At 41.0% G+C, this 26,674-nt stretch overlaps 1 protein-coding gene across 1 annotated transcript in view; it reads left to right on the top strand.

Moving 5' to 3' along the window:
• Positions 1-26,674, top strand: part of rab3gap1 (RAB3 GTPase activating protein subunit 1) — a gene marked incomplete in the record, with an annotated part of 141,990 nt that overhangs the window by 26,424 nt on the left and 88,892 nt on the right. Inside the window, 6 exon segments of the mRNA XM_037691724.1 lie at positions 3,435-3,508; positions 3,805-3,897; positions 9,128-9,300; positions 16,824-16,928; positions 19,198-19,370; positions 19,596-19,650. Of these exon segments, the coding sequence (XP_037547652.1) occupies positions 3,435-3,508; positions 3,805-3,897; positions 9,128-9,300; positions 16,824-16,928; positions 19,198-19,370; positions 19,596-19,650 (673 nt within the window).

Here is a 26,674-nt window from a genome sequence, read left to right as displayed (position 1 = left end):
AATTTGACCATTGAAGTGCATTTATTAAGTAAAAGTTCAACAGAGATACAGCTTTACTATAAAGTCCAGCAAACAAATAATTGTTTTTAAGTGTTAATCTTGTTAAATTCTTGTTGAAGTCCTCCTGTGCAAGCTCCCATGGCCATTTGCCAGCCAATCAATTTTTGGCACAACACCGGCCCACATTTCCAGGTGTCAGCGGTGACGCATAATAGATGCAACTTATATGACGAAGCAACATATTTATGCTTTTTCCCACTTTATTAGACATATTTGCACTGATGCGACTTATAAGGCGGTGAAACGTTTATGGCAGAAAGTACTGTAGTTGAATTTATAAAAATACCAAAGATGAACAGAAAATAGGATTTTAGCTCAAACAGGATGATTCAAAGAGCTTCTAGCTGAAAACGCAATTAGTCGTTGGGACAGGCAGATTTTCATAACCAATTTTGGAACCAATTCTCATGTTTTTTTGATAGAGGTTTATCTGGGAATGTTAACAATACCAGGTGGATTTGTAGCAAAAGTTGCTCGATGTGAAAATTTTAACCATGCATGTACAGCCATTGAAAAAGTTGAAATTTCACCAGTATGATTAAATACCATCAGAGTTACACTGGATGACCATTTGTAAAGTTCCATATGGACTCCCTTACATTACGTGTGATAATGTTGAATTATAAGCTTAATAGCAAGTACTATGGATATAACCATGAAGAAAACGTTGGTTACGTACTGTAACCCCAGATTCTATGAGTATAGGCGTAGCCCTTTAAGAGCTGTCGCTTAGTGGGTTTATCCCGTCATGCAAAGCATCGCACTGAAAAAATTTTGTCCACGCCCACCTGTTGTGTGGGCCCCACCCGGTCCATATAAATTACATTAAGAGCGGGTAATTGGCTCCCAAATAGCATTTTCTTCAGCCATTTAGGAGCCAGTGAGGTCCGATGCTTAAAGGGCTACGCCTATACTCATAGAATCTGGGGTTACAGTACGTAACCAACGTTCTATTTCATAAAGGCTTCGTCCTTTAAGGCTGTCGCTGGTGGGTTAAGGGCGAAGCAGATGTAGTCTCCGCCTCACTGGGTCCATTCGAACAACATAAAAAGCGCCCACTTGCCCAAAAACAACATCTTATTACTCAGCTCTCCATGTGCGTAAATACTCGTTGCATAATTACGCGCACCATGCACAGACGCGCACTGCGTAATTTACGCGTTCCGAGTGCATGAATGCCCCGGAAAGGTTTTCAACAGAAAAAGAGGAGAGGCTGAAAAAGGCCGTGAACAGAGCAGATCCACGGCTCTTCAATATGAACAGATTAATAATAAATGAACTGATTGATGACAGTAGTCATTAACTGATTAATAACCATAGTTAACTTAAAAGTGCCCTGATTACCTTTCAGTTATAATGATACACAAATAGATATTGGGCTTACATAACATGGCTATCAATGCCGTGTTTCTTCTTCAGGTGAACGGCCAAATTTGTTTTTTCCCGAGTATTTTAACTCACACTGGCACTTGTTGCATACGGCATGAGTTCTGTCTGTTGAGCCGTCCTTCTGTTTGAATCCAAAATATTTCCACAGTGTTGATTTAAATCCAGCAGGAGAGTGAATTTCATTGTTTTCTGCCTCGTCTGCTATGCTGCTGAGGCAGCCGCAGAGCGCAGCTGCGCACGGAAATGACACAAACATGCACTGGGAATTTCAAAATAAAAGCATATTTTAAAGACGATAATATGAATTGATGTTTTAGTTTTGCCACAGTATAATTGAATCATTAATCATTTAATCGATATATCGATTTAAATCAGTGTATTGTTACACCCCTGTTGGCTAGCTGTATTTGCTGGCTCTTTAGGTAAGTTACGTCAGCTCTTTTTTAAAACTGAAGGTTTCTAAGAAATTGCGTTATGTCTGCTGTCAAACACAAGAAGATTCTCTTTTGTTCTTGGGTTGTAGGCTGCACCTGACACAGGTTGGCTTGAGTGTGGTCTGGGTAAAATGAAATATGAAGCATCTGAAGCGAAACCTGCTCCCATTTGTCAAAAAGTCTGGTCTTAATTAAAGATCATGAGTCCCCTTAACGAGATAATGGCTCAAAACAAAAGTTGCTCTTTAGAAGTGCTCTTCTATGAGATCTGATCTATGAAAGGAGCTGAAACATGGAGTAGGATTGACCCTTAAAATGTGAGACAGCTGAGGAAGTGAACCAGTAAACAGAAAAACCTGCTTCAGTTGCTGAAATCTTATAGAAACTGACAATCACTCATGTGCAGTGACTGCTTTAAAAGGTTGAACTAGAAAATGTGAAGTTAAAGGAAACATCATTTGTCCCAAAGCCATTTTAAGTATCATTATTATTTTGGTTACTTTATTTTTCTAGACTCCTCCTTGAATTGCCACCTTATCGTGGTGGAGGAGTTTGTGCGCCTGAATGATCCTAGGAGCTATGTTGTCTGGGGCAATTATAATTTATCCCTGGTAGGGTCTCCCAAGGCAGATTGGTCCTAGATGACAGACCAGACAAAGAGCGGTTCAGAAGATATTTATGAACAAAAGAACCCCCAAGTAATTCGGTGTCCCTTTCCCGGACGTGGGTTACTGGGGCCCCATCCTGGAGCCAGGCCTTGGGGAGGGGCTCGTCAGAGAGTGCCTGGTGACCGGGTCTCTACCCATGGGGCCCGGTCGGGCTCAGCACGAAAGAGCAGCATGCATTTGCCTTCCTGCGGACCCACCACCTGCAGGAAGGGCCATAAAAGTCGGGTTCATGGTGCTAGGGGCAGTGGCCGAAGGCGGGGACCTTGGCACTCTGACCCTGGCTTACCAAAGCTAGCTCTTGGGACATCTCTGGAAATTTTTTGACTTTGTGGATAAGGTGAGGGATGTCATCATGGAGACTGATGAAACAATGGTCTCTTTTGATGTCACATCACTCTTTACGTGCATTCCTGTTGATGATGCAGTAGAGGTGGTCAGTTTAAAATTAAAATCAGACACCACTCTGAGCAGCAGGACCACACTTTCCACAGAACAACTGTGTCAACTCTTGAAACTGTGCCTGCAGTCAACCTACTTCACATATGAGGAGCAATATTATAGGCAGAAACTCATTGTCTAAACATAAATATATATATATATATATATATATATATTAGCTGAAGGATGATGCCTCTCACAGCTCCTGTCAGGTTCTTCTTGTTTTTAAAATTTTAAAAGGCATGACTTTAGATAATGTTCATCTTTTTCTGCCTATGATAAGAGAACCTGTGTGTTTCAACAAATTGTAGGAAGTGGCTTGATTTGAAATTTATGAACTATAATTTCAAGCAGTTTTTGAAGACAGTTTAATCACCAGTAGAGTGAATTTAGGTGTGGACTGATCTAATTTGATCCCTGCTTGTTTCTTTTTATCATCTAATAGTGACCTCGACCCTCTACAAGCTCCTCACTGGTCCGTTCGTGTTAGAGCAGCTGAAAACCCTCAGTGTTTACTCGGTAGGTTTTTCATTTTTTATTTATATCGGTTGTTTACCATCCAACTCCACTGGATGTAATATTTGTCAGTATATTCCTTACTGCTCTAAAATTAAAAAAGGATATTGCAATCCTAATTTTGCCCACAAAAACATGTATTTCTGTGTTTTTAAAAGAAAATGTTATTGTTTCAAGCAAACTTTCAAACATTGAAAGGCGTGGCATTTTCTGTCAGGTGGTCTGCATTTGTTTAAAGTTGCTTAATCTTCCCAAATGTTTTGTTTATTGGACTTCTTTATATTGTCTTATCCATGTAGGGGACTTTGTGACAGAGTTCTTTAAGCTTTGCTGCAGGAAGGAGTCTGTGGAAGAGGTTTTAGGACGAGGATGTGCTGAAGAAGAAGGCCAAGGTAAGTTTACCTGCTTTAGCTGTAATACTTTATTAAGTTTGTGGTTTCTTAGGAGGAAATTTTATAATAACAATATAATTTCTGTATAGTGGTAGAATAAAGAAATACAGGTGCCACTTTATTACAAGGGTCCCTTTATCATACCTGAACGTTTGCCGCTTTTCGATAAAAATCACCGATTTCAAAACAAAATGTCATTTACGTGAATCATCTGGATCCGAAGAGTTTTTTTGGGGGGAGGAGGGTGTTAAGCGTGAGAGAAGCGGAGCGCTACATAACCAGCATCTCAGCTAGCACGTCTGTATTGTGCGCCACTAGTTTAGCACTATGTCAACATTTGAACAATGTATCTGTCTGCTACATACACCAAGATTTTGTCCCAAGATATGAAAAGTCCTTCTGATGGTCTTATAGAGGATACCTTGAAAGTGAACTATCATGTTAGGGAGAAAGAAGCCAAGTAACAATGTCCAGAGGACCAGATTTAACTTTTTTGGATTTTTCTACCTGGATTATTGAGCACGCATCAGGACCAAGCAACACAAGGTTTCTGGAAAGTAAAAGTGGTAAAATCAGTGATGAGGAAGGGACAGTGGAAATGAAAACAATGGGAGAAGAGAGGTGGATGTTATTCCAAGTGGATTGTGATGGAAAGGAGAATAAAAGTTATGAAGTGTAAAAACTGTGGTGGTGCCAAGGTAGGAAAAAACCTGTAAATTATTATTTTTTAATAATTACATGCCTGTTGACGAAACTGAATAAAAGGTGTTTTTTTTTTTGTGTCACTGTTGCTGGCACAGTATAATTTCGTGTTGTAAATGGTAACTGGACTACACGTATACAGCTCCTTTCTATCTTATCCAGATACTCAAAGCTCTTTACAACAATCTGTGCCTCATTGACCCATTCATACAGCTCTCTACTACTATTCTCTACAAATAATAATCAGAGCTTTATCACATTCATACACTGATGGAACACATTAGAGGCAATGAGGTGTTCAGTGTCTTGCCCAGGGACACTTTGGCATGTAACTGATGGTGGAATCAAACCCCCAACTCTTGCATTGGAGGACGACTGCTCTAACCACTCAGCCACAGCTGCCCAAGTACAGTGTGCATGATGCCAGGTCAATTTTTGTTATGAGTAGGCCTATCATAGTATAAGATAGTATTTCTTGTTTGTTTGTTCTTTGATTTTTTAGCAAGTCCAATCGGTTCTTCTCATCCTAAGCATTTCATTGTACTGTTAACCCTGTGTTAACCTTGCATATGACAAATAAACACAACTTGAACTTGAACTTGATCAGTCAATCAGAAAACGGTAAAAAGCTCCCTTAAATTCACTGTTTATGGTTATCTAAATTGCACCTGCTCATTGGGTAAAGAACCAAAATTGCATAAAGTTCTTGTTTTTAAACGTGCTATTGCTTAGCACAATGACATGTTGTGTTACAAATAAAACTAAACCAAAAATTAACTAAATAAAAGTCAAGTGCTCCCCTAAAGTCAATGTTTGTGATAATTGTGTCACATTAATTTCATTATCTTAGCCATAGCAGTGAATTTAAAAACAGGATGATGCATAAATGGACTAGTTGAAAGAGGAACGTGTCTCTGAAATAGTTGTTGAATCAAGTGTTCACACATTCAAGGATTCAAGGTTCTTTATTGTCATTCACATCACATGTGGTAGATGAGGTGGAACAAAATTGTGTACTCAGGGTCCCAATTACATCCAACAACAACAAAAATATAAATTATAAAAAGAAACGGTAAAGGATCTAAAATATACACTAAACGAATGTCAAATGATACGCTAAAAGATCTAAGACATATGCCAGTCACTAATAGTGCAAAACAATACACCGAACGACAGCAGCACGGTTCTCATAGGTTCGGCTATAATTTACATGCTTAATGCAAGCGGAGTCGGGCTTGGATTCAGAATCAGAATAATCTTTATTATCATTGCACCGAGATACAACGAGAACATGTACGTACAGCCGTCCAAAAGATGGACAGAGTGCACGTAGCTGCTGGTATAAAGCACGGCCTTCTTTTCCTTTTCAGAATACATTTTTAGATAGAAAAAGGGTCAAAGCCATGAGGAGAGGATAATGGCATTACAAAAAAGATCTCTTCACACCTTGTCCTAACATGACACAATTTAAGACATCAAAAGACTCTGCCAGCAGCACATTTATGAACACGTTACATATGCATTTACAAAGAGGTGGTCCATGAAGCACTAACAGATAGTCCATTGTCCTGATAAGATGATGGTCAGCTGGCACACTTCTGATAAGCCTCCACAGAAGGGGGGGGGGGTGCGATAGACAAAGCTTTTCCTTAGTTTACACATTTCCCAGGAGAAATTGATAAGTCTGTCTGTTTCGAGGCCAGCCGGGGAGTCAGATTCAGATAATCCACAGTTGTTGATTTATTGAGGCAGACTTTTTTTTTGTCAACCTTGAGTCTTTACTGGTACTTCCAAGGTCAGATATGGCCAGATTAAGGTGCATTCTACTGGTCCGTGCTTAAGAGCCTCTTCAAGGTCGTTTTCATGCTGATGAGTCTCAAAGCTGCAGGTGGCCTATGATTCAAATCACTTCCATCTTATGGTTTAGCTCGTAAATCAGCTGATTTTGAGTCCTCAAAGCACGAGCCAAACCTTCACATAGGCAGCAGCCTGACCAGGCCAGATTAGCTGCGGCCGTCTTCTTTGTATACTGATAAACCAGGATCCAGACTATTCCAAAAACAGGAAATCTGTTATCATAAATCCAATTATATGCAATTTCGGCGTCCTCGATCGACAGCAGAGGTAGGACACATCGCATTCCACTCCCCAGAGATATGTCCAGCTGCATGCGTGTTGTCCGAGAAGATGAGGGTTCTCCAGGTCCCTGTTGTTTTGTTGAGAAAATTTTGTCATTTGCATCAAAAGTCCAGTTGGTCAGATCCAAAACAGTAGTTTTCATTTCGTAAGATGTGTAAAAATAGGAGCTGCTCCGATACACAGAGAGCAAAAAAGCATGAGGAGAACAGGCAGAGGGAAGAGAATGCGCCTCGTTACAGAGCGGGGGGGGGGGGGGGGGGGGGTACAAAAAACTAACATAAACTGGGATTTATTCAAAGCATGCAACAAAAATTTTCATTCAACCTTTATTTAGACAGGTAATCCTATTGAGCCTCCAGGACTCATTACATTAAAAATACAGAAACAATGCGCCAAAAGTGAAAAATAAATAAATCTACAGCAGCATGGTCCTATTGGCAGAATGGTTCTGATGACAGTGAGGTTATTTTAGCAACATGGTCCCCTTGGCACCATGGTACCGTTAGCAGCGTGGTTCGGTTAGCGGCGTGGTCTTGTTAGTAGTGTTAGCAGGTCTAGTTAGCACTGCAGGTCTCATCAGCAGCTCGATGGTAACAAAGACCGCAGCAGCTGCCCTCCCAGACAGCCCTCCAGAACTGGTCCGGCAGGCGGAGAACATCCAAGGTTTCCCTACGTAACCGAACGGGTCTGTAGAGTTCAGTCCATGCAGGCAGATGGAGGATCGTGGAGACAGCTGCCATGACAGGCCTGAGCCCGAGGCTGGAAGGACTGAACCACGATGTCAAGGCAGTGACACAGAATACGCCACAACTGTGTCGCGGTCATACCTGTACAGTGGACGTGCAGTGTAGGCACAAAAAAGTTAAAAACAACAGGAACAAAAAAAGATGGCGTTCACCGGGAGCCTGTGAAGCTGCGTCTTGGCTGAGCGCGGCTTCTTGGTAGGTAACGTAGGTAAAACTACTGTAGATGTTTAACAACCTGTTAAAATACACCAGAATGCAGAAAATAGCATCTATCTTATTCATACATTTTCTGGAGAGGACCCCCCCCCCCCATTACAAATGCTTCTTATGCCAATGGGCATGAAAGAGGCACATGGCCAAGCTGTGGAAACGGGCCTTAAAAGTCTGGTCCAGGCCAGAACACTTAAGAAACGAGTTGTTGCTGTTAGCTAAATGTTCTGCTGTATTTGTCCTGCTGCTGCTGCCGTTTGTTCATTTTTTATTTTTTGGTTGACACCATCGTTCATATGTATGTCCTTATTAAATTAGGATATGTTAGTAAATGTCTTTTTTACCTGAAGCATGTTGTCTTTAATTTTCTTCTTGGGGTGTACCAGAATGATTAATTTACATGTTAAAAATCACAAAATCTTCTGGGGGGCACAGACCCCCCCCCCCCCCAACACACACACAGGCTTACATTTGTCACCTTTTTCACCCCCTGTGAGTTTACAGATATGCTTTATAAATAATTTGAGATTGCATCATAAATTGGTTATACCTGATTTTGTAAACGCTTTATAAAAGAATAATAAACATTTATAAAACATGTATTAAGACCCGTCAATCACTGAAGTACTTTTATTATTTCAGGTAAAAGAACATTTTTGTTAGATGCTCCATTTAAGAATTTTTTTACTAAGTTCAATTTCTTAATAAGAATTTTATTTTTTGTCTTTTGCTGCCTGTTAAGTGTTGATTTTTATGTTTTGTTATTTTTGTTTTTTATCTTTAGTGTTGTTCAATATACTGTACATGTGTTTTATTGTACTATACAGCACTTTGTTCTGTTGAGGAGTTTTAAAGAACTTTATAAAGTTGACTTGAGTATTGAATAGTTAATAATGCAGTTAATAATTAGCTATAAATTTATAAAAACAACAGCTGTAAACTATCAAACAGTTACAGCGCATTAGATAAAAAGTACAGTATTGGATTGTTTCTTGCCAAATAGTGAGACATTGTAGTCTTTATTCTTTTTTATCTTATTTTTTACTTGTAATGTTCACACTTTGGATTTAAAATATCAAACATTTGTCAATAAGTTACTGCCATGTAAACACTGAGGTTTTGTAGATGCAAACTTAGTTTTGACAAATACAAATATTTATTTCTGTGCAAGTAACAAAACAAATACATTTACCAGAATGGATTTGTTTCTTTTTTTTTGCCTAGTAGTGAGCCTGCGTTAATGTATGAAGTTTTGTAACTTTAATAAACGCTTTATAAAATGTTTGTCAACCCATGAGTTGTGCAGTTTATAAAGCATTAATAAATCTTTGATAAAGATAGCTCTGGATTGTAAAGTTGTACCAACATGCTTTTTGCAGATTGGTCGGTGCTTCTTGTTGATGTTTTGTTCTGTTGTGTTTGTTTCCCTGCAGAAAATAGTGACATCACCTCAGCTTTATCCAAACTCACGGAGCCAGCAGCTACCGTGCCTTTAACCAAACTGTCTGTCTCCAGTATGGTGCACAGCGCCAGGAAACGCATCCACCGCCGGAGGCACATCGATGAGTCACCACTTAACATCGATATCCTCAACTCAATCCTCTTGGTATGTTTGTTAAATAAATACTAGAGCCCCACCCATATATCGGTTGGCCGATGTATTAGGTTGATATAAGCGTTTGGGGACTTATCGATATTGGAGATAACTTACCCTTTATTATGCATCGATATACAGTAGCTCCTCGCTACTTCGCGGTTTTTCAAAGTAAGATTGGACATGACACACAATTGGTTGATTGATGGATGAGCTGCACGAGCGGCATGGATTGTTTATTTAAATTAATGATTTAGCACCTGCTGCACCTGTGTGCAGCCCACAGGTGCAGGGAGAAGCTGGAACCTAATACCTGCGATAAACGTAAACACTTCTTATTTTCACCCCTAGTGTGCTGTGAACAAGCCGTGTCCTTACTTGCATATAGCATAATGGTACAATGTATCCAGCAGAGGGCGCATGAAGACTACTTTAAATTCAAGGCTGTTCACAAATTTTCACTTTCAGCACAGATGAAGCAGCAAGCAATACTGTGTAGCTTATTTTACTGAACAGAGCATGGTAAAAAAAAATCAACAATAAATTCTCTTCAATTCTCCAACCTGCTTGTCATTAGCTACGTTCCTCTCAAGTTAGCAAGCTAACGTTTAGATAACCTAGCATTGGCTATTGCCTTGTAAAACTTTATCCAGGACAATAACTCTAACATAGAGAAAAATGTATATCAGTGTTAATAATGTTATCTTTGTTGTCCTCAATGAAATTCATTGATTGTCTGAATCTTGAATTTTCTGTAAAGAAAAAAAATGCTGCTGCAGTCAGTACTAATGAAGTCTTCATACGTGACTGACTGTTTAAACCAGGGGTGTCAAACTCACTTACAAAAAGGGGCCAAAATCAAAACCTTTTTCAAACTAAGGGCCAATTTCAGAATCTACATTACCTCAAATCAGATACCCAACCTGTTTTCTTGGTCACAGGTTCCTCAACAAGAGTTTGACTGGTCTCATTTTTTGATGTTCTCAGTTGTGCTTTCAAAATCATAATCAAAGATTACTGAAAAATTTCAAGAGATCAAAGTATATTACGTTTCACATATCACCTTGGGGGACCAGATAAGATGTCAACGAGGGCCACATTTGGCCCCCGAGCCTTGAGTTTGACACATGGATTAAACAATGAACCGGGATTCATTCATTCAACCTTTATTTAGACAGGTAGATCCCATTGAGCCTTGAGGACTCATTTACAAGAGAGACCTGATTTCAACAAAGAAAGATGACAACAATGGACAACAACAATAAACAGTTATAAAAAGCCATACATTTTTTTTTTTTTTTTTTTTTTAACAAATAGGATGGCTAAAAACAAGAAAAGTAACAAAAAACAGCTGGATTCTAAGGTGAATGTAGAAAACTAAAAACAGGAACATGTCAGCATTGGTGTAGTGAACCTAACCTGATGTCAAACTAAGCCTAAGGTCAAAACACTTGACCTTAAGAACCTTGTGGGACAGAAACTGTTATTTCATTGATCTGCATCCAGAAATACAGTTTGACCCATCCGGAGACTTTCTTTCTTGAATTAATCAAGTAGAAAAGACAATTCTCTATGATCATTACTATTTTACAAATGTTTTGATAATCAAATTGTGTTAGTTCAAACAATGTTTACAGGTTGAAGAGAACTACTCATTTTTATTTACATAAACAGTAAGTAATGATTTTTATTCCTCATTCAAAGAAGAAATCAGGGTAATATGCATTTCTTGATTTTTCTGTCTTCAATGAGCAAGTTTGTAAATGTGTGTTAAAGTTCAGGTTTCGGTCAACTAAAAGTTTACTGGAAAGAAATGTCATGTTTAACTTTTACAAGAAGATACAGGAGAGTTTGACTCAACGAAGTCTGGTTTTCTCCAATAATCTTTCTGTCTGTTTTAAACAAACTTAATCTCTGTCCTTGACTTTGATAACACCTTACATCACAAACCACACCTCTTTTCTGGTCCATCCACCAATTAGAAAGGCTCTCAAATGAACCGGAAGTCGACCCATTTAAATGTGGCAACTTCCCAGTTCAAGCTAAGCTAAGCAAAGCTAAGCTGGTGCGCTCTCGGATGCAGCTCATGGAGTTTTTGAGAGCTTGAAAGTTTTCCTGGAGAAGAGTTCCAGACTTTAACTCTCTGAAGAGAGTTAAAGAGTTCAGAGCTCTTGGATGCTAACACAAGGCGTCCAGGATGCTTCTATTGGAATCCAGAATCCAGAGACGATTTTGGGAATTATAACTTCTGTTTGGATAACCTCGCACGACTCTCGAAGTATTTTAGCTGTTCTCAACGGAGACGCTGAAAGAGTCAAAAGAAGGACTTCGACCTGACATATCATCAACCAGGTAAAAAGTTCTACTTCGACCAAGCGTACCGTGACCAAGCTGAGATCTGAAGGAGCGTGCACGTTTCTGGTCAAACAGATAAATTCCCTCACACATCTCTCTGTAAGATAAATCTCCATTTTCCATCTTAAACTCTCCTTTCTCCTAAAATCATTACAGATATTTTAGAAATGTCTGAAGTAAAGTTCTCAATCACCGCCGTGTGATTGATGTCTGCTGTTCTGCTGAGAAGTGAGGACAATCGCCGTATTGTTCCCACTTTCTGTGAAACTAGCCATGTTATTGTTTTCATTTTTGCCAAATTAATGTAAATGTTTGATGTTAAACTTTGATTCTGCAAATAAATGACTGCATTCATTTTGATGGGTCAAAGATAAATAACGTCTCTCGTTACATTTCTGTTAAACTCAATGCACGACATGTACACAGTCAGAAAAATGAAGAACTCGTCTTAAACAGTATGAATATATCTGAGCATATGTCATACTACATTGGACACTGCCAGGAGTCCAACAGATTCTTAAAGACACTTAGAGAGGTCAAGGTCGAGAGCTTCAGATCTTTTTGTAAGATGTTCCAGGAAACAGGAGCGGAGTAGGAGAAGGCCCTTTTGCCTAATTCAGTCCTCACTGAGGGAACACTGCAGGTAAAAATGTCCTGAGAGCGCACGCCGTAGCTGCACTCACGCAGAGACATGTAGGAGGAGACGTATGAAGGCAGCAGACCAAGAAGTGATTTAAAGATGAAAATGTACCAGTGGCAGTATCTGCGTGAAGTTAATGATGTCCAGTGAATAACTGGGTGCAGTGGTGGGTATGATAATCATAGCCAGTTCTGAATCTTAGTGCACCATGATAGACAGCATCCAACATCTGCAGCATCCAACATCTGCAGGGTTCTTGTAGGAGCGTTCATGTAAATAATGTCACCGTAATCAATGGAGGAAAGGAAAGTCACAGATACAAGGCGTTTTCTAGCATTCAGGGTTAGACAGGATCTGTTTCTGAAAAAGAAACCCAGTTTAACTTTCAGTTTCTTTACCAAGTTTTCCACATGGAGCTTAAAAGAGAGATGTGAGTTGGCCAAGATACCCAAATATTTATAGGAATCAACAAACTCAATGGGGACACCATTTGAGGATGAGATCGGAGGAAGAACTGCTGGGACCAACTTCCTATTTGAAAAAAGCATCCCTTTGGTTTTGTCGGCATTTAGGACAAGTTTGAGGTGGAACAAATCAGTCTGGATGATGTTGAATGCAGATTTCAAAAGCTGGAAAGCCTTAGCAACAGTTTTAGCTCGACAATAAACAACTGTGTCATCAGCATAGAAATGTATGGATGCATTAGGGATGTTTTTACCAACATTACATATGTAGATTGTAAAGAGGGTGGGTCCTAAGACTGAGCCTTGTGGTACACCATTATTGACTGTTAAATAACTGGAGGAAGTACCATTATGTTGAACACATTGCCTCTGGTCTGAGAGATAGTTAGAGAACCAACCAATGGTGTGATCTGAGAAACCGATTTCTGAGAGTTTATGACACAAGATGTTCTGATCCACAGTGTCAAAAGCTTTAGACAGGTCTAAGAAAAGTGCAGCACAATAATCCTTAGCATCCAGTGCTTCAACAACATCATTAAGAACCTTCAGTGAAGCAGTGGTTGTGCTATGTTGTTTCCTGAAACCAGATTGATGTGGAGGTAAGATGTTAAATGAGTCCAGGTAATTTTTGATTTGAGAGTTTATCAGTTTTTCTAGAACCTTGGCTAAAATGCAGAGTTTAGAGATTGGTCCATAGTTGTTCAGTGAGGTGGGGTCTCCTCCCTTCAGCAAAGGAAGAACAAAGGCTGTTTTCCAAGTGTCTGGGATGGAGTTTTGTCTTATGGAGAGATTGAAGATGTGGGTCACAGGGACTGTGATGATATGAGCAGCCAGCCTTAAGAAATAAGGTGGAAGTTCATCTGGACCTGCAGATTTTTTAGGATCAAGATCTTTTAACAGTTTATTGACCTCACTGACTGAGAATGGAGAAAAAGAGAAGGTGTGATTAACTGAGGATTGACTTGTAGGAGGGATTTGATTTGTAGAAGTTTGGTTATTAAGTGAAGTGGCTGATTTTCCATTAGTAACTGTGTCAAATAAAGAACCAGAAGCAACAAAATGTTTGTTGAAACAGTTCAGGATCTCGTGCTTATTTGACACAGGAACAGAGTTAACGAGAAGTTGTGATGGGAGGTCAGATGATTGGGGGGTGCCTGAGAGAGATTTAATGGTTTTCCAGAATCTGTTGGGGTCATTTAGATTTTTGGAGGTCTGAGATAAGAAATAGTTGTTTTGCTGCTTTGACATCAGTTGTGCATTTATTCCTCATCTGTTGAAAACTCAACCAATCAGTGTCTGAGTCAGATTTTCTCGCTGCGGCCCAAAGATGATCTCTCCTGTGCAGGAGGTCAGCTAGCTCTGGAGTAAACCAGGCGCTGTCTCGTCCCTTTATTCTGAACTGACGAAATGGAGCATGTTTGTTCACAAAATAAATTAAACTTTTATGAAAATAGTTCCAAGCGGAGTTCACGTCATCAGTTAATAGAATACTATGCCAGTCAAAGTGAGACAGATCCCAGAGGAATGACTGTTCACAAAAACGTTTCAGATCCCGTTTTTGATTAATCTGGGCTTAGAAGGTAGAAGTTTAATATCTCTCAGAGTCACTGTCACACAATGATCACTCAAGATGTTGGTGAATACACCTGTACCAGGGAATTTGTGAGGCAGATTTGTTAGAAACAGGTCTAAGATGGAGGACTTTTCAGGACAGTTTTTGTTTGGTCTAGCTGGGGAGTCGATCAATTGGGTTAGATTGGGAGACAGGCAACATTCCTTGAATTTATAACAGGGAATGGCATTTTTTTGTTTAATTTATATTTTCTTAACACACGTGATATTTTTATGGTGAATAGTGGAGGATAGAAAATGTGAGTGCACGTTAGGATGACTGTTTCAAGATGTCAAGTGCTGAAACAGGTTTAAAAGTAGCTGTTTAATTAGATTCTTGGAGGTGGACAAAGGTAAAACATTTTTAGCCAATTTATCGGTTGTCAGCGGTCGCCTGCCCCTCCCAATATCGGTATTGTGATAGCTAAAATTTACATATTGGTCAGGCTCTAAGAAAACTGTTTTAGTTTTGGAAAGTGTGCGTGATAACAAACTGTCGGGGAAGAGGTGGGTAAATTAATCCTTTGCTTATGACATCACATCTGGTTATGCCCTTCCAACTCTGATGATCCCAGTACAGTTAGAAAAATCCTCCAGAACATCAGACGATCTTCGGGGGGTTTCAGAGGAATAAGGAGAAAATGGCGGGCTTTCCGTGATTGGCCCACAATGATTGAGCGCGCACAGAACTTCTCTGGCAAGGTTCTGGTGGTGGATGGTTGTTCTGGCAGCTTATTGAAGACCTGGGTGGAACATGGGAGAGTGTATCTGATGTGTAGCCTGTGCTCAGTGAGCGTGGCTTGGTCGTTGAGCGTTTAAAGCAAGACTCGCAGGCTCCGGCCACATGTTGAGGGTACAATCGTGTTACACCTACATCCTTGGCTGTGCCTCAGTACATTATTATATTACAAAATTTTCTTGATGCTCCTATAAATTCTGCGTCATTCTCAGCCATCTTTCATTCAGCCGTGTGGAAACAAAGCAAAAAGAAGTTCTTATGCTGAGGCCTGCTAGATGAGGAGGAATGAAGGGTGACAACAAAGTTCATGCTCAATCATCCAGGAATCACATCCAATAATAATGAACCACTTTGTCTGTGGCTGTCTGCCTGGGAGGAGTCGACGAAGGACAGGACGGCCCCCAGAAACCATCTTAGCTCTAGCAAACTAGTTGGTCCACTTAAGGAGTTTACTGCTTGGTGGGGAAACAGTTTACTGGAACTCCTCTGACTGATGAAGTCCTTCGGATAGAGGGTGAAACGTCTCTATTAAAAAAGAAACCGTCCAGATGACCCGACTGAGAATTATTGGGTGACTGGTTGAGGTTCACAGAAAACCTGTTCAGTGTTTCCCCTGGATAACTTGCCATGGCGGGACGCTCATCTCGTTCGTGATTTTTGTCCGGGGGGGACAACGGACGGAGATGCGTCCTAAGCTGCGCAGCACGCTCGGGGGTGGGTGGGACACAGAGACAGCCGTGCGCTGTTTGCACCGACAGTTTTACAGTTTTAGAGCAGGGTGTGTGAGAGGAGAGAGACAGAGACACATCTCAACCGCGCGCTGTCTGAACCGACAGGGTTTTTTTTAATGTGTGAGTGTGTGTGGGGAGGGGGTGTCAGCGAGACAGACACATCTGAGCCATGCGCTGTTTTTACTGACAGTTTTCGAGTGGCGGAGGTGCGTTCAGCGTGAGGGTTCAACTTGAGGGAAGAGGCTGCCTTTAGCTTTTTAGCTAGCACACCTGCATTATGAGCCACTAGTTTAGTGTTACGTCAGTGCCGACAGGTGGTTTGGGGTGGGTGTGGGGGGTTCGGTTTACGGGGCGCTCGGTTCTGTCGACGGGGTGGAGCGCTTGTGGTTGGGCCTGGATATTTGAGCCTCGGATGTTATTTAATAGTTTGTAGAAACCGAAGCAGGCTCGTCATCATGTGTGAAGGGGCCTATCGTAGATGTTTCTTCAAAAGACACATTTGCATTGAGACCACTGAACAAATGTGACTGAAAGTGTCCCAGCCCACCACTGAATGTTTCCTCATACTTTTAATTACACTTGTGTTTAGTGTTGACAGCTTGTGGTCAGTTTATTCAGAAACCACGTCCTACAGTAATTTAACACCAAAATATACAATATACTGTGAAACACTCGCAACCTTTAAAAATACTTTCAAGTGTTAAAACTGTATGAGGCACAGCTGGTGTGTAAGAAAATCAAAATGATCTGAATTTGATTCAGAAGGAACTAAAACGAGTAAAGTCCCCTGGTTTAGCTTTAAATATGTTTGTGTATTTATTTATATGTAGAACCTCATATATACTTAGTATTATCTTTTTCCATTTGGATCTATGTATTTTATCCTGTGTCCTTTGCTTGTTTGTTCTGCTGTACAGCACTTTGGTTGGCCTTGTTGATGTTTTAAGTGCTTCATAAATAAAGTGGTATAGTATAGTAATTTTAATTTTTTTCAGTATCTCTTCCCTGATGCTGCTGTGGAGAAGTCGTCAGACAATAAGTCTAAAACTGCACAGTCAAGCCCCTTGAAGACAACCAAGATGGAGACAATCCCTGATGATGTACGTTTCACCACTGGACACTCCACATTCATACCTGACGATAACACCTGTCCTAGTTTATCCAGTCTCAACTTGTATTCAGCTCAGAGTACAAGTATTCAAGTATTTGTACCTTTAAAAAGAGCCAGATTTGTGTCTTAGTGAGTTAACTTCTGCTTCAGTTCTTGTTTAGGTCTGTTGCTGCAGAAGTTGATGCAGTGGGATTATCTTTTTCCTGCTTCTCAAGTTTTGTAACATGTAATGTTTAAAAACATCTTCATGACACTTCAGTTGAGCTGAGTATTATTGAACATTGCAGAAACTGTTTTTAGACAAACTCTTTAAAAATAAATACCTCTATAGTCTGAAAGATTTCCTGCTGTTTAATTGTAAAGAATGAGAGACTGAGCAGACTCAACTAATTCACTGGACTGTTTTAGTACTTTCATGTTACTTTACACAGACAGCTGGTAAAATATTCGAATGCCTGTGGGTTAGCTGTAACTTTTGTCACATTGTGGAGACTGTTTAAGAGTTCAAAAAGTGTTAACAGTATAATAACAAAGTTCTGATTTCTATATCTCAATAAAAGATGGTACCTGCAGAATGTTATATTCAAATTTTAAAAGATCAATAGTTAGATGATTTATTACTGTGGCAATGGTATAGGTCAACTTCTTAATTAAGTTTGTGCATTCTCTAGCTTTTTCATTTAGCTGTTTGTTTTTGTCCAGCTTGATGACTCTGATTGGTCCCCTGATGCAGCTCAATCTAGTTTACACAAACTGCAGAGAAAAATAAATGTAAATCAACCTTACAACCTGCTGGCCACCAGCAGGTTACCTCATGTTTCTGTAAAACATTCTGAACTGCCTCATTGTTCAGAATTAACACCTCTGGACCTACCTAAGTTACATTACAGCATGTTTGTGAGCATGTTATATTCATGCATGCATCTGGATTCTATAGTATTTTTAATTTTTATACATGTTGGCAAATTCCAGGAATGATATTTTTATTATAGTGTGAATGTCTATGAAGCATTCACTCTACTGTGATCCATTTTCTTCCGTACATTTTTTGGCGCAATTCTCATCCTGCAGTTTTCAGCTATTTCAACAAACCGTAAATCAAAACATTCGGCTCTTTCGGGATAATCCTGCTACGACTTTTAGTACTGGTGCAACTTTAGCCTTTTGAAATATTTAGCCTTTTCTGCAACTTTTTCCTCATAGAAAATGAACTGAGCTCATTTTACATCCTTCAAATTTTTACATCTGTTTACAACCTTTTACTGCTACTTTAACATTTTGTTCTACTTCAGCTTCTTTCAGCTTCCTTCTAATATTTAAACCTTTTTCAGCTACTTAGCTGTTTTGTGCAGCTTTCTGCTTTATTCTGCTAACTGCAACATTTTTGTGCTTCTTCTAAATTCTTTCTACAAATTTCAGCTTGTTATGCTCCTTTCAGCTGATTTCAGAATCAAAATCATCTTTATTGTCATTGCACCGAAGCGCAATGAAATTGCATTTCAGTTCAGCCCATCCGAGTAAAACACAAACAAACAGACATGGGGGTGACGGAGGTGTCTGAGGCTGCGGCCCAGTGGGAGGTGCAGCCTTTTTCGTTTAGATAGGAAAAGAGAAACATGGGGGGAAGAGGGGGTATAAAAAATCATATCTCACACTTTGTCCTAGACGGGACAGAGTGTGAAAGTTGCAAAAAAAAAAAACAAGAGGGCAACGTGTTCGCCTTCATCGAGAGCAAGCAGGGACAGTTTAAAAAAAAAAATTTCTGCAAGTTTCAGCATTTTCTGCTATTTCAGCTACTATTTAGCTGTTTTGTGCTAAATTTAGTTTTTTTCAGCTAAAGCCACATTTTTTTAAACTCATTTCAACTCCTTCCACTTCCTTCTGGTAGTTTACGCGTTGTTCTGCCTTTTCACCTACTTTTCAGCAATTTTTTGCATAGCAATATTTTGTTGCTAATTTCAACTTTTTAAAAAAAACTAATTTCCTAATTTTATTCTCCTTTCTGTTTATTTAAACATAATTCAGCAAATTTCTCCTGCTAACTTTGGGTTGTTCTTCCATTTCAGCTACATTTCAGCATGTTTTTAGCCAATTTCAGCTGTTTTTCAGCAAGTTCTTCAGCAATAAGCATTCACACTGCATTTTAGCAGGAAATGCAATTTCTCTAGTTCTTTTTTAAGTTTTCTTGTTTTAGTGGTTCTTTTCCAGCCTATTCATATTTTGTTGATTATTACCTGTTTGGGCTTCTTTTACTTTAGAACCTGTTTCTTCAGCTGAAGTCGGCTCCCACTGACAGTCTGACCTACCGGTTGGCGTTATGTCTGTGCATGGTCAACTATAGCTACGGTGGCTTGCCAGCTGTTGCTCACCTCTGGCAGGAGTTTGTTCTGGAGCTGCGTTATCGCTGGGAAAACAACTATCTCATCTATGGGTTAGTAGCACATGATTTATCTGCATAGCTTCTTACAAACAGTTTAATACTCTAATTCTTTTATACCATAATGTTGTTATGACAGTTTTATATGGGTTTAGGATTAATTTGATTTACACATTTTGTCATATATTGATGGCTACTGGTATGTAGAAATAGAAATTACAAAGTAAATGCATCTAGAAACATCTACGAAGTGATTTTTAAATTTTTCCTGATTTCTAGGTTGGCTGGTGGACCTCCTGATCTTCGCTGTTGTCTTCTGCATCAGAAGTTCCAGGTACCACATATTCTAAATTAATAAATAAGCAGGTCATTCAAATAATGTGGGGAGTGGTGGTGCAGAGGTTACAGATGGTGAGTCTGTGATTGAGAGGTCGCTGTTCGAATACACCAACCATTACAACCAAAATTTGGGTGGGAAAGGTAGCTCAGTAGTCGGCGGTTGCATCAGGACGTGCATCCGGCGTAAAAACGATGACCAAGTCTTCACGTGAATTCGCTCGCTGTTCGCTCTTGAAGAAGGGAACAGCTAAAAGAAGGGAAACAAGTTTATTTAAAAAATGTGAAAAAGAAAGTCAAAATATTTAAGGTTGCTCCAGTCTGATTTTTCAAAGATCCTCTGGTCCTTCGTCATCAGGGTTGTGATGGCTATTTGATCTGTGACATCACTAAAATAAAGTATTTTGTGGGGGGAAAAAAGGGTTTGAGAATAAAACCTAAATAAATTAAATACAAATAAAATGTTTGTATTATTATAGATGCAATAATGTTTTGTAGATATGTATTTTATCCTCAAAGTGTCCACGGAGAAAACAGGGTCACAGTTTTTTCCGAACTTATAAACAGAGACATGAGTTTGACAGCAGGGGTGTGTGACAGGTGAAGCAGGTGGAGAGACGCAGCAGGACCGGTGGAGCTCCAGAGTCTGCCCAGGAGAGATCTCTCTTCCTCTTGTGAAATTGGTTTATTTCAGAGACTCTTTATTTTCCTATGGAAAGTCTAGTCAGTGACGATTCAGTTTGTTTGGTGTTGATTTTCATGAAGGAGTGTGTGAGTGGCAGATTGTTTTGAAGTTTCAGTCGGAACAGCTGATTTTTGTTTATACAGCGTGCTCCACCCTCCTGCACTTCTGAGCTGACGTGTCCGAGCGAGTTTTATTTCACTGTTGTTTACAAATTGATCTTTAACATACTCATATTGCTAACCTTTGAAAAATAATTTAAAGAACTCTTGTGCGTGTATAAGCTCTGTTTAGACAGGGGCTTGTTACAGGTGTATTTTACAGCAGCAGGTCCATTCAATGAGAAGACGCACGAGGTGCCGCTGCGATGAGCTCAGATTCTGACCGGTGCACGTTTTGTTTTTATGCAGATTAAACAGCATTCAGTTCAAAGCTCGTCTTCTGGTCATCATTAAACACAACGCAGAGTAAACTCTAAGAAAAATAAAAACGAACTGACAGGTTGATATTATTTGGACCGAGCTGAATTAATATCCGGCCAAGGTCAGCACGTTACACAGCTGTCTACACCAAACCACGCCCACATACACTCTCGCTGAGGCACGTTGTTGTACGTCCATCCTCATTGGATGAATCCTGTGGCTGTGGGCGGACCCTGGGCTGGACAAAATAAAGCCCCAATGAGCCACAAACAGAGGGGGCGTGGCCAGACATCTGTCAATCATTCTGAACCATGATGGAACAGCAACAGAACAGGGCTGTCAGAATTTAGCCTTTTGGAATGACCCTGGGATTTTTTCCAGGCGGTTTGACACCAGTTTTGTTGTAAATTTAACAAAATGTGATGCATTATTTCTAAAATGTATTTTTAAGTTGTTTATTTTTTGTAGTGAACTTAACCTGATGTCAAAACTAAGCCTAAGGTCAAAACCCTTGACCTTAAGAACCTTGTGGGACAGAAACTGTCATTTCATTGATTTGAATCCAGAAATACAGGTTCACCCATCCTGAGACTTTCTTTCTTGAAAATCAAGTGAAAGAACACTCTCTTTTTATTATCATTACTATTTTACAAATGTTGATAATCAAAGTGTCTTAGTTCAAACCATTTTAGATGTTGCAGTGAACTAATCAATTTTATTAACTGTAAAACAGTAACAATGATTTTTTAGTTGCTTATGCAAAGTTAGAGTTCATGTTAAGTCTGTTACAGAGTAATCATGTATTTTCTGATTTCTGTCTTTGAATGAGCAAGTGTAAGTTTTGTCCAAGGTCGGAGTCGAAGCAGACATGTGTCTTGTTTTAAAATCCTCTCAGACGTAAACAGAGGAGTTGGCACCTGTTCTCCAAACTCGCCAAAATATTTCTCTCGCCTGTCTGAGAACAGTTTAATCTGTTCCATAACAATTCTTGCTGTTTTCTGACTTCTAGTAACCTCTTACATCACAAAACACACCCCTGTCTGGTTGATATGGACCAATCAGGGACGCTCAAATATACCGGAAATAGAGCTCTTTAAAATGCCGGTACTTCCTAGTTCTCTCAGTTCGGTGAGGCGCTGAGAAGTTCTGAGATGTTTGCAGTTCTGTGAAGTCGTTTGGGAGAACAGAAGTCCAGCCATGAAAAGGCTCTTCCTTTGGATTATAATATCTTCCACCTCTGAGTGGAACTTCTGAAGGACTCCACTCATGTGAAGTCCACCCGGTGAGGTGAACTGTTGTTGACGAAGCCCCGTCACCACTTCGGACGAGTCACAGCCATCCTATGGAGACGCTGGACAGGTAGCGTAACTGGACTTCGTTTCTTCTGATTCATCTTCAGAGAGGTAAAGGAGTCTAGTCTCCTACTTAGCGTACCGAGGAAAAGCTGGGTCGGATGGAGGGTGTCGTCCTGTCAACACTTTTCACTCATACACACCACATTCTCCCTCATCCATACTTTACTCCCTTTAAACTTCATTTCCATCTTTAAATTCTTCTCTCAAGTAGAAATCCTTCCAGATAATTTAGAAATGTCTGTGTAAAGTGCTCATCCACCGCCGTGTGGATTGAGGTCTGCTGTTCTGCTGAAGAGTGAAAACAATCGCCGCATTGTTTCTCACTACCTGTAAAGCTGTTTAATTATGTTGTTATTCTCATATTTGCCAAATTAATGTAAATGTTTGATGTTAAACTTTGATTCTGTAAAATAAATGACCACATTCATTTTGATGGGTCAAAGATAAATAACGTCTCACGTCACATTTCATTAAATTCAATGCACGTTTTATTCAGTCCAGGAAAATGAAGAATCCGTTTTTAATTGTTACAAAATTGAGCCGTGAACGGTTAGCAAAAATTTCTCTGCTTCTCAAAGCGGAATTGGACCGTCAGGTTGCACAAAATGTCATGCTATCCAGAGGATATGAATCTGAAAAGGAGAGGTGTGACGGATTGATGAATGCGTCTGCATTGGAGAAAGAACAATTTCAGATTGATAGGGACCTCTCAAAGACTGAGCTGTCATTACAGGCTCAATCATATGAGGGGAGGATTAGGGATAGAGACCGTGCGTACCAAGCCGCGTGTTCAGACAACGAAGTGCTACAACAACAGTTGCAGCAAGCATTAAAGGAGCTGGAGGGTTGCAAAGCGGAAAAGGCGATGATTCTCCAACAATGTCTGAGTTTACAAAGTGAATGTCAGACATCACAGGAGCGCCTGAAAGCTTGTGAGGAGAATCTAGCCACAGCAACAAACAAGATTTCTGACGTGGGGCGGGCTGGTCTGGGACTCAGGGACGAACAAGGTCAGGGTCCGGGTCAGCCACAACCACCCCAGACAGATGCTGTTACACCTCCTCCCCTTAGCCCCGTTCCAACACCCACACCTCGGGTGATAAGGACGGGTCTGCACCGACTTGCACCTCCTACTCTTAGCCCCGTTGTAACACCCCCATCTCGGGTGATAGGGATGGATCTGCACCGACTTGAACCTCCTACTTTTAACACCATTCCGTCATCCCCACCCCCATCTCGGGTGGTAGGGGCAGACCTTCACCAATTTGCACCACCAACCACACATGAGAGACCGTTGATACTGTCTCCTTCAATGGATGATTTGCAAAAAATCTCAAAATATGTACAACGCTTTGTACCTGGACCGATGGGTTCATCTGGAACAAAAGCGTATCTCAGAGATCTTGAGTTCAGATTGAGAGGTTATCCTAATGCTACAGTTGAGGATAAAATCAGTCTGATACGGCTCTCTTCGGACAGAGAGGTGTTCACCTTCATCGAGCGTCTACCTGATGCAACGAGAAGGGATTACAACCTTCTGTGTGAAGCTTTGATCAGAGAGTACGACTCCTGCACGGGACCTGCTGGTTTCCCAGCTGCAGACAAGTTCACGCAGGGTAAAACTGAACATCCAAGAGTTTATTACAAAAGAATCTTCCAAGCTTATTTTGGTAACATAAATGAAACCGGAATGGAGGAAGAGGAAGGTTTTAAGTTTGTTTTCAGCAAAAATCTCCACACTGATTTTAGGCGATCAGTACAAATGATGGCAAATTTCAGAGAAAAATCCATCAGTGAGATTAGACAGTGTGCTGTGAATGTGTTTGAGGCATGCCCTCATGCTAAGACGCCCATTGAAGTGTTTCCTAGTGTAAAGGTTAAACCCCTCCCTCTTGAACTGGAAGGACGACGTGCCTCGCCGCCTCCTCCTAAGAAAGTTGAGAGAAAACAGTCTGTTCAAACTAACTAACCGTGTCCTGAAGGTGCGCGCTGGGACAAAAAAGCTCCTCTTTCAGAGGATGAACGTGATTATCGTAAAAGGGGTGAGCGTAGGACGCAAAGATATGGGAACCCATATCATCAGGGGCAGTACGTAAAGGAACCCCCGAAAGACGTACCTGACCGTACCCCACCTCGGCCGAAACGAACCGAGGCGAAAAAATCACAAAAGTTCCAGAAACAAGGCCCTACACCTCTGAGCTCGGAAGAGACAGAGAAAATACGCAGGTTGTTAGAAACTTTGAAACACAGTGACACGGGAACCCAACCAGGAGCACTTTGCAGTAATGTAATCCCTATTACATCTGAGGGCGCGAATGACAACATTACAGATGTCGGTGGAACACACCAAGACATTGCTGTTGTTGCCTCAAACAACCCCTCATCAGAAGAAGGGGGGGTAAACACACACACGAACGATGACGAGTCATCGCAAGCTGAACACTCAGAAACAGCTACTGCTGTGCTGACGGTTCAGACAAACCAAGATTACACAGATAAGGCTGAACGCGTGAAGAAGCGTCAGAAAAAACCCAAGAGGTTTCTGTGTAACTTTATCAGAAGGGGGGTCGCCAAAAAGTCGTACCTGTCGGTAACACTCGAAGGTGTCCTCACACACGAAGCACTCTTGGACGGTGGGGCAGACATAACAATTATGTCAGCTAAACTGTTCGAGGAGCTGAGGACGGCCGCTGCCAGTGTTAACAGGATAATACCTCTCTCTGAATGTGCTATAGAAATGCAGGGTCTGTCAGAGGTGAGAACAACCCTGACAGCTATAGCAATGGTTCACATGCAGATTGGCAAAATGACACTGTACCACCCGGTACACGTGTCTCGTGTTGACTCATTCCCATTTTTGGTTGGCCAGGATTTTATAAATCGCTTCGACGCGATTATAGATTATGGTGATCAAACGATGTGGACAACAGTGAGCAAACCACTGCCAATAGATACGCCTCCGGGGTGTGACACAGACTGCCCAACAGCAGGTACCGCGGAAGGCGCACAGGACTCCTCAGCCGAGGACACGAGCCCGGTGAGTACTCCTCTGACATCATGTGAAACCAAAGAGACCCACCCAGTGGTCCAAACTCTGACCCAACAAGACAGCCTCCTCTGTGAGCTGGAGCAGTCAGAGTCCACCAAACACTACCTACCACTGGTAGTTAAGGGTGTAGAGATCCAAGGGTCCCACACCAACGATGCTGTTCTGTCTCTGTGGACAGATAAATCAGCAATTAACCGAGCTTTCTATGAGACCTTGGTTCACAAACACGTTGGTCTAGAACTAATTAAAAAAGCTTTCCGCTTTCCATTAGTTCCCAATAGTTCACAGGTATTGACCGCAGAAGGAGTCATTAACCTAAAACTGAACTGGAACCAACGAGAACTGGTTCACCCGTTTCTCGTTATCCAAAACTTACCACATGCATCCTACATAGGCTCTGACATTTTGGTAAGATTAGGTGTCCACGTGGACACCATAAACAAGGTGCTGTGGTCCCTGAAACCAGCCACAAAGGATCCTCCTGTGCTAGACACAGCGAGCCTTAAGGCTGGGCAGACCATTCCAGAGGCCTGCCAAGTTGCTAGCAACCAAACCACCACAGTACCACCTCAGGTGATTAACCTAATGGTGCGAATCCACATCATAGCTGGACAAGCTATTAGCCATAAACAGGCATATTTTCAACCCTCTCCTGCATTTTTCAACTTGGGACTGTCCGTGGAAGCCACGAACCAGGTGAGCCTTGACTCCAGGACCACATCTATTGCTGTGTGTAACACGGGCATGGATGAGGTGCTGATCCCAAAAAACACTATGCTAGGATGGTTGATTTCAACTGACTTTCATGATTTTGAACTAGGCATTCCATTTCTGGGAGGACTCCCAGATAACCTGGTACCGAGTCAAGAAGCTGGGCCAGTATGGTTCACAAAACCAACACAGGCCATAGCCCTTTTCTCAACCGATGACGTCGACCAAGGACCTCAACCCTATGGTGTCTTACCCATAGACAGGTCCGACGACTCAGAAAGGGATTCGTTGGAGCTCCCCAAGGAGCAAGAACCCTTATCAGTCTCATCACAGATTGATCAGGTGGTCGCCCAAGCCGATGCTCTGACATCTGATGAAGAAAGAGACAAACTTCGCCAAGTTCTTTTAAAATATGAAAAGTCATTTTCAACTGACTCAACAGATTGTGGGTTGACCTCACTCCACGCAGTGAGAATCCCAACCCCACCCAACGCACCGCCAACATTTGTCAGACAATACAAGATCCCTCTGGCAGCGTACCAGCCTGTCCAGGAGATCATTGATGACCTTTTGGTCAAAGGTATAATCAGACAATGTAATAGCACCTACTCTGCGCCTTTATGGCCAGTTTTAAAACCGAATGGTAAGTGGAGACTTACCATAGACTACAGAAAGCTAAATAAACAAGTACCCTTATCCAGGTGGCCAATGACTCAGCTCCATCAGGAACTGCCAAAGGTCACCGATGGTAAGTACTTCTCGACCCTCGACGTCGCCTCTGGTTTTTGGACCATCCCTGTGCG

Source organism: Nematolebias whitei, chromosome 17 (assembly GCF_014905685.2).
Source record: "Nematolebias whitei isolate Nwh7 chromosome 17, NemWhi1, whole genome shotgun sequence".
NCBI lineage: Eukaryota > Metazoa > Chordata > Actinopteri > Cyprinodontiformes > Rivulidae > Nematolebias > Nematolebias whitei.
This window is presented reverse-complemented; position numbering and strand designations above follow the sequence as displayed.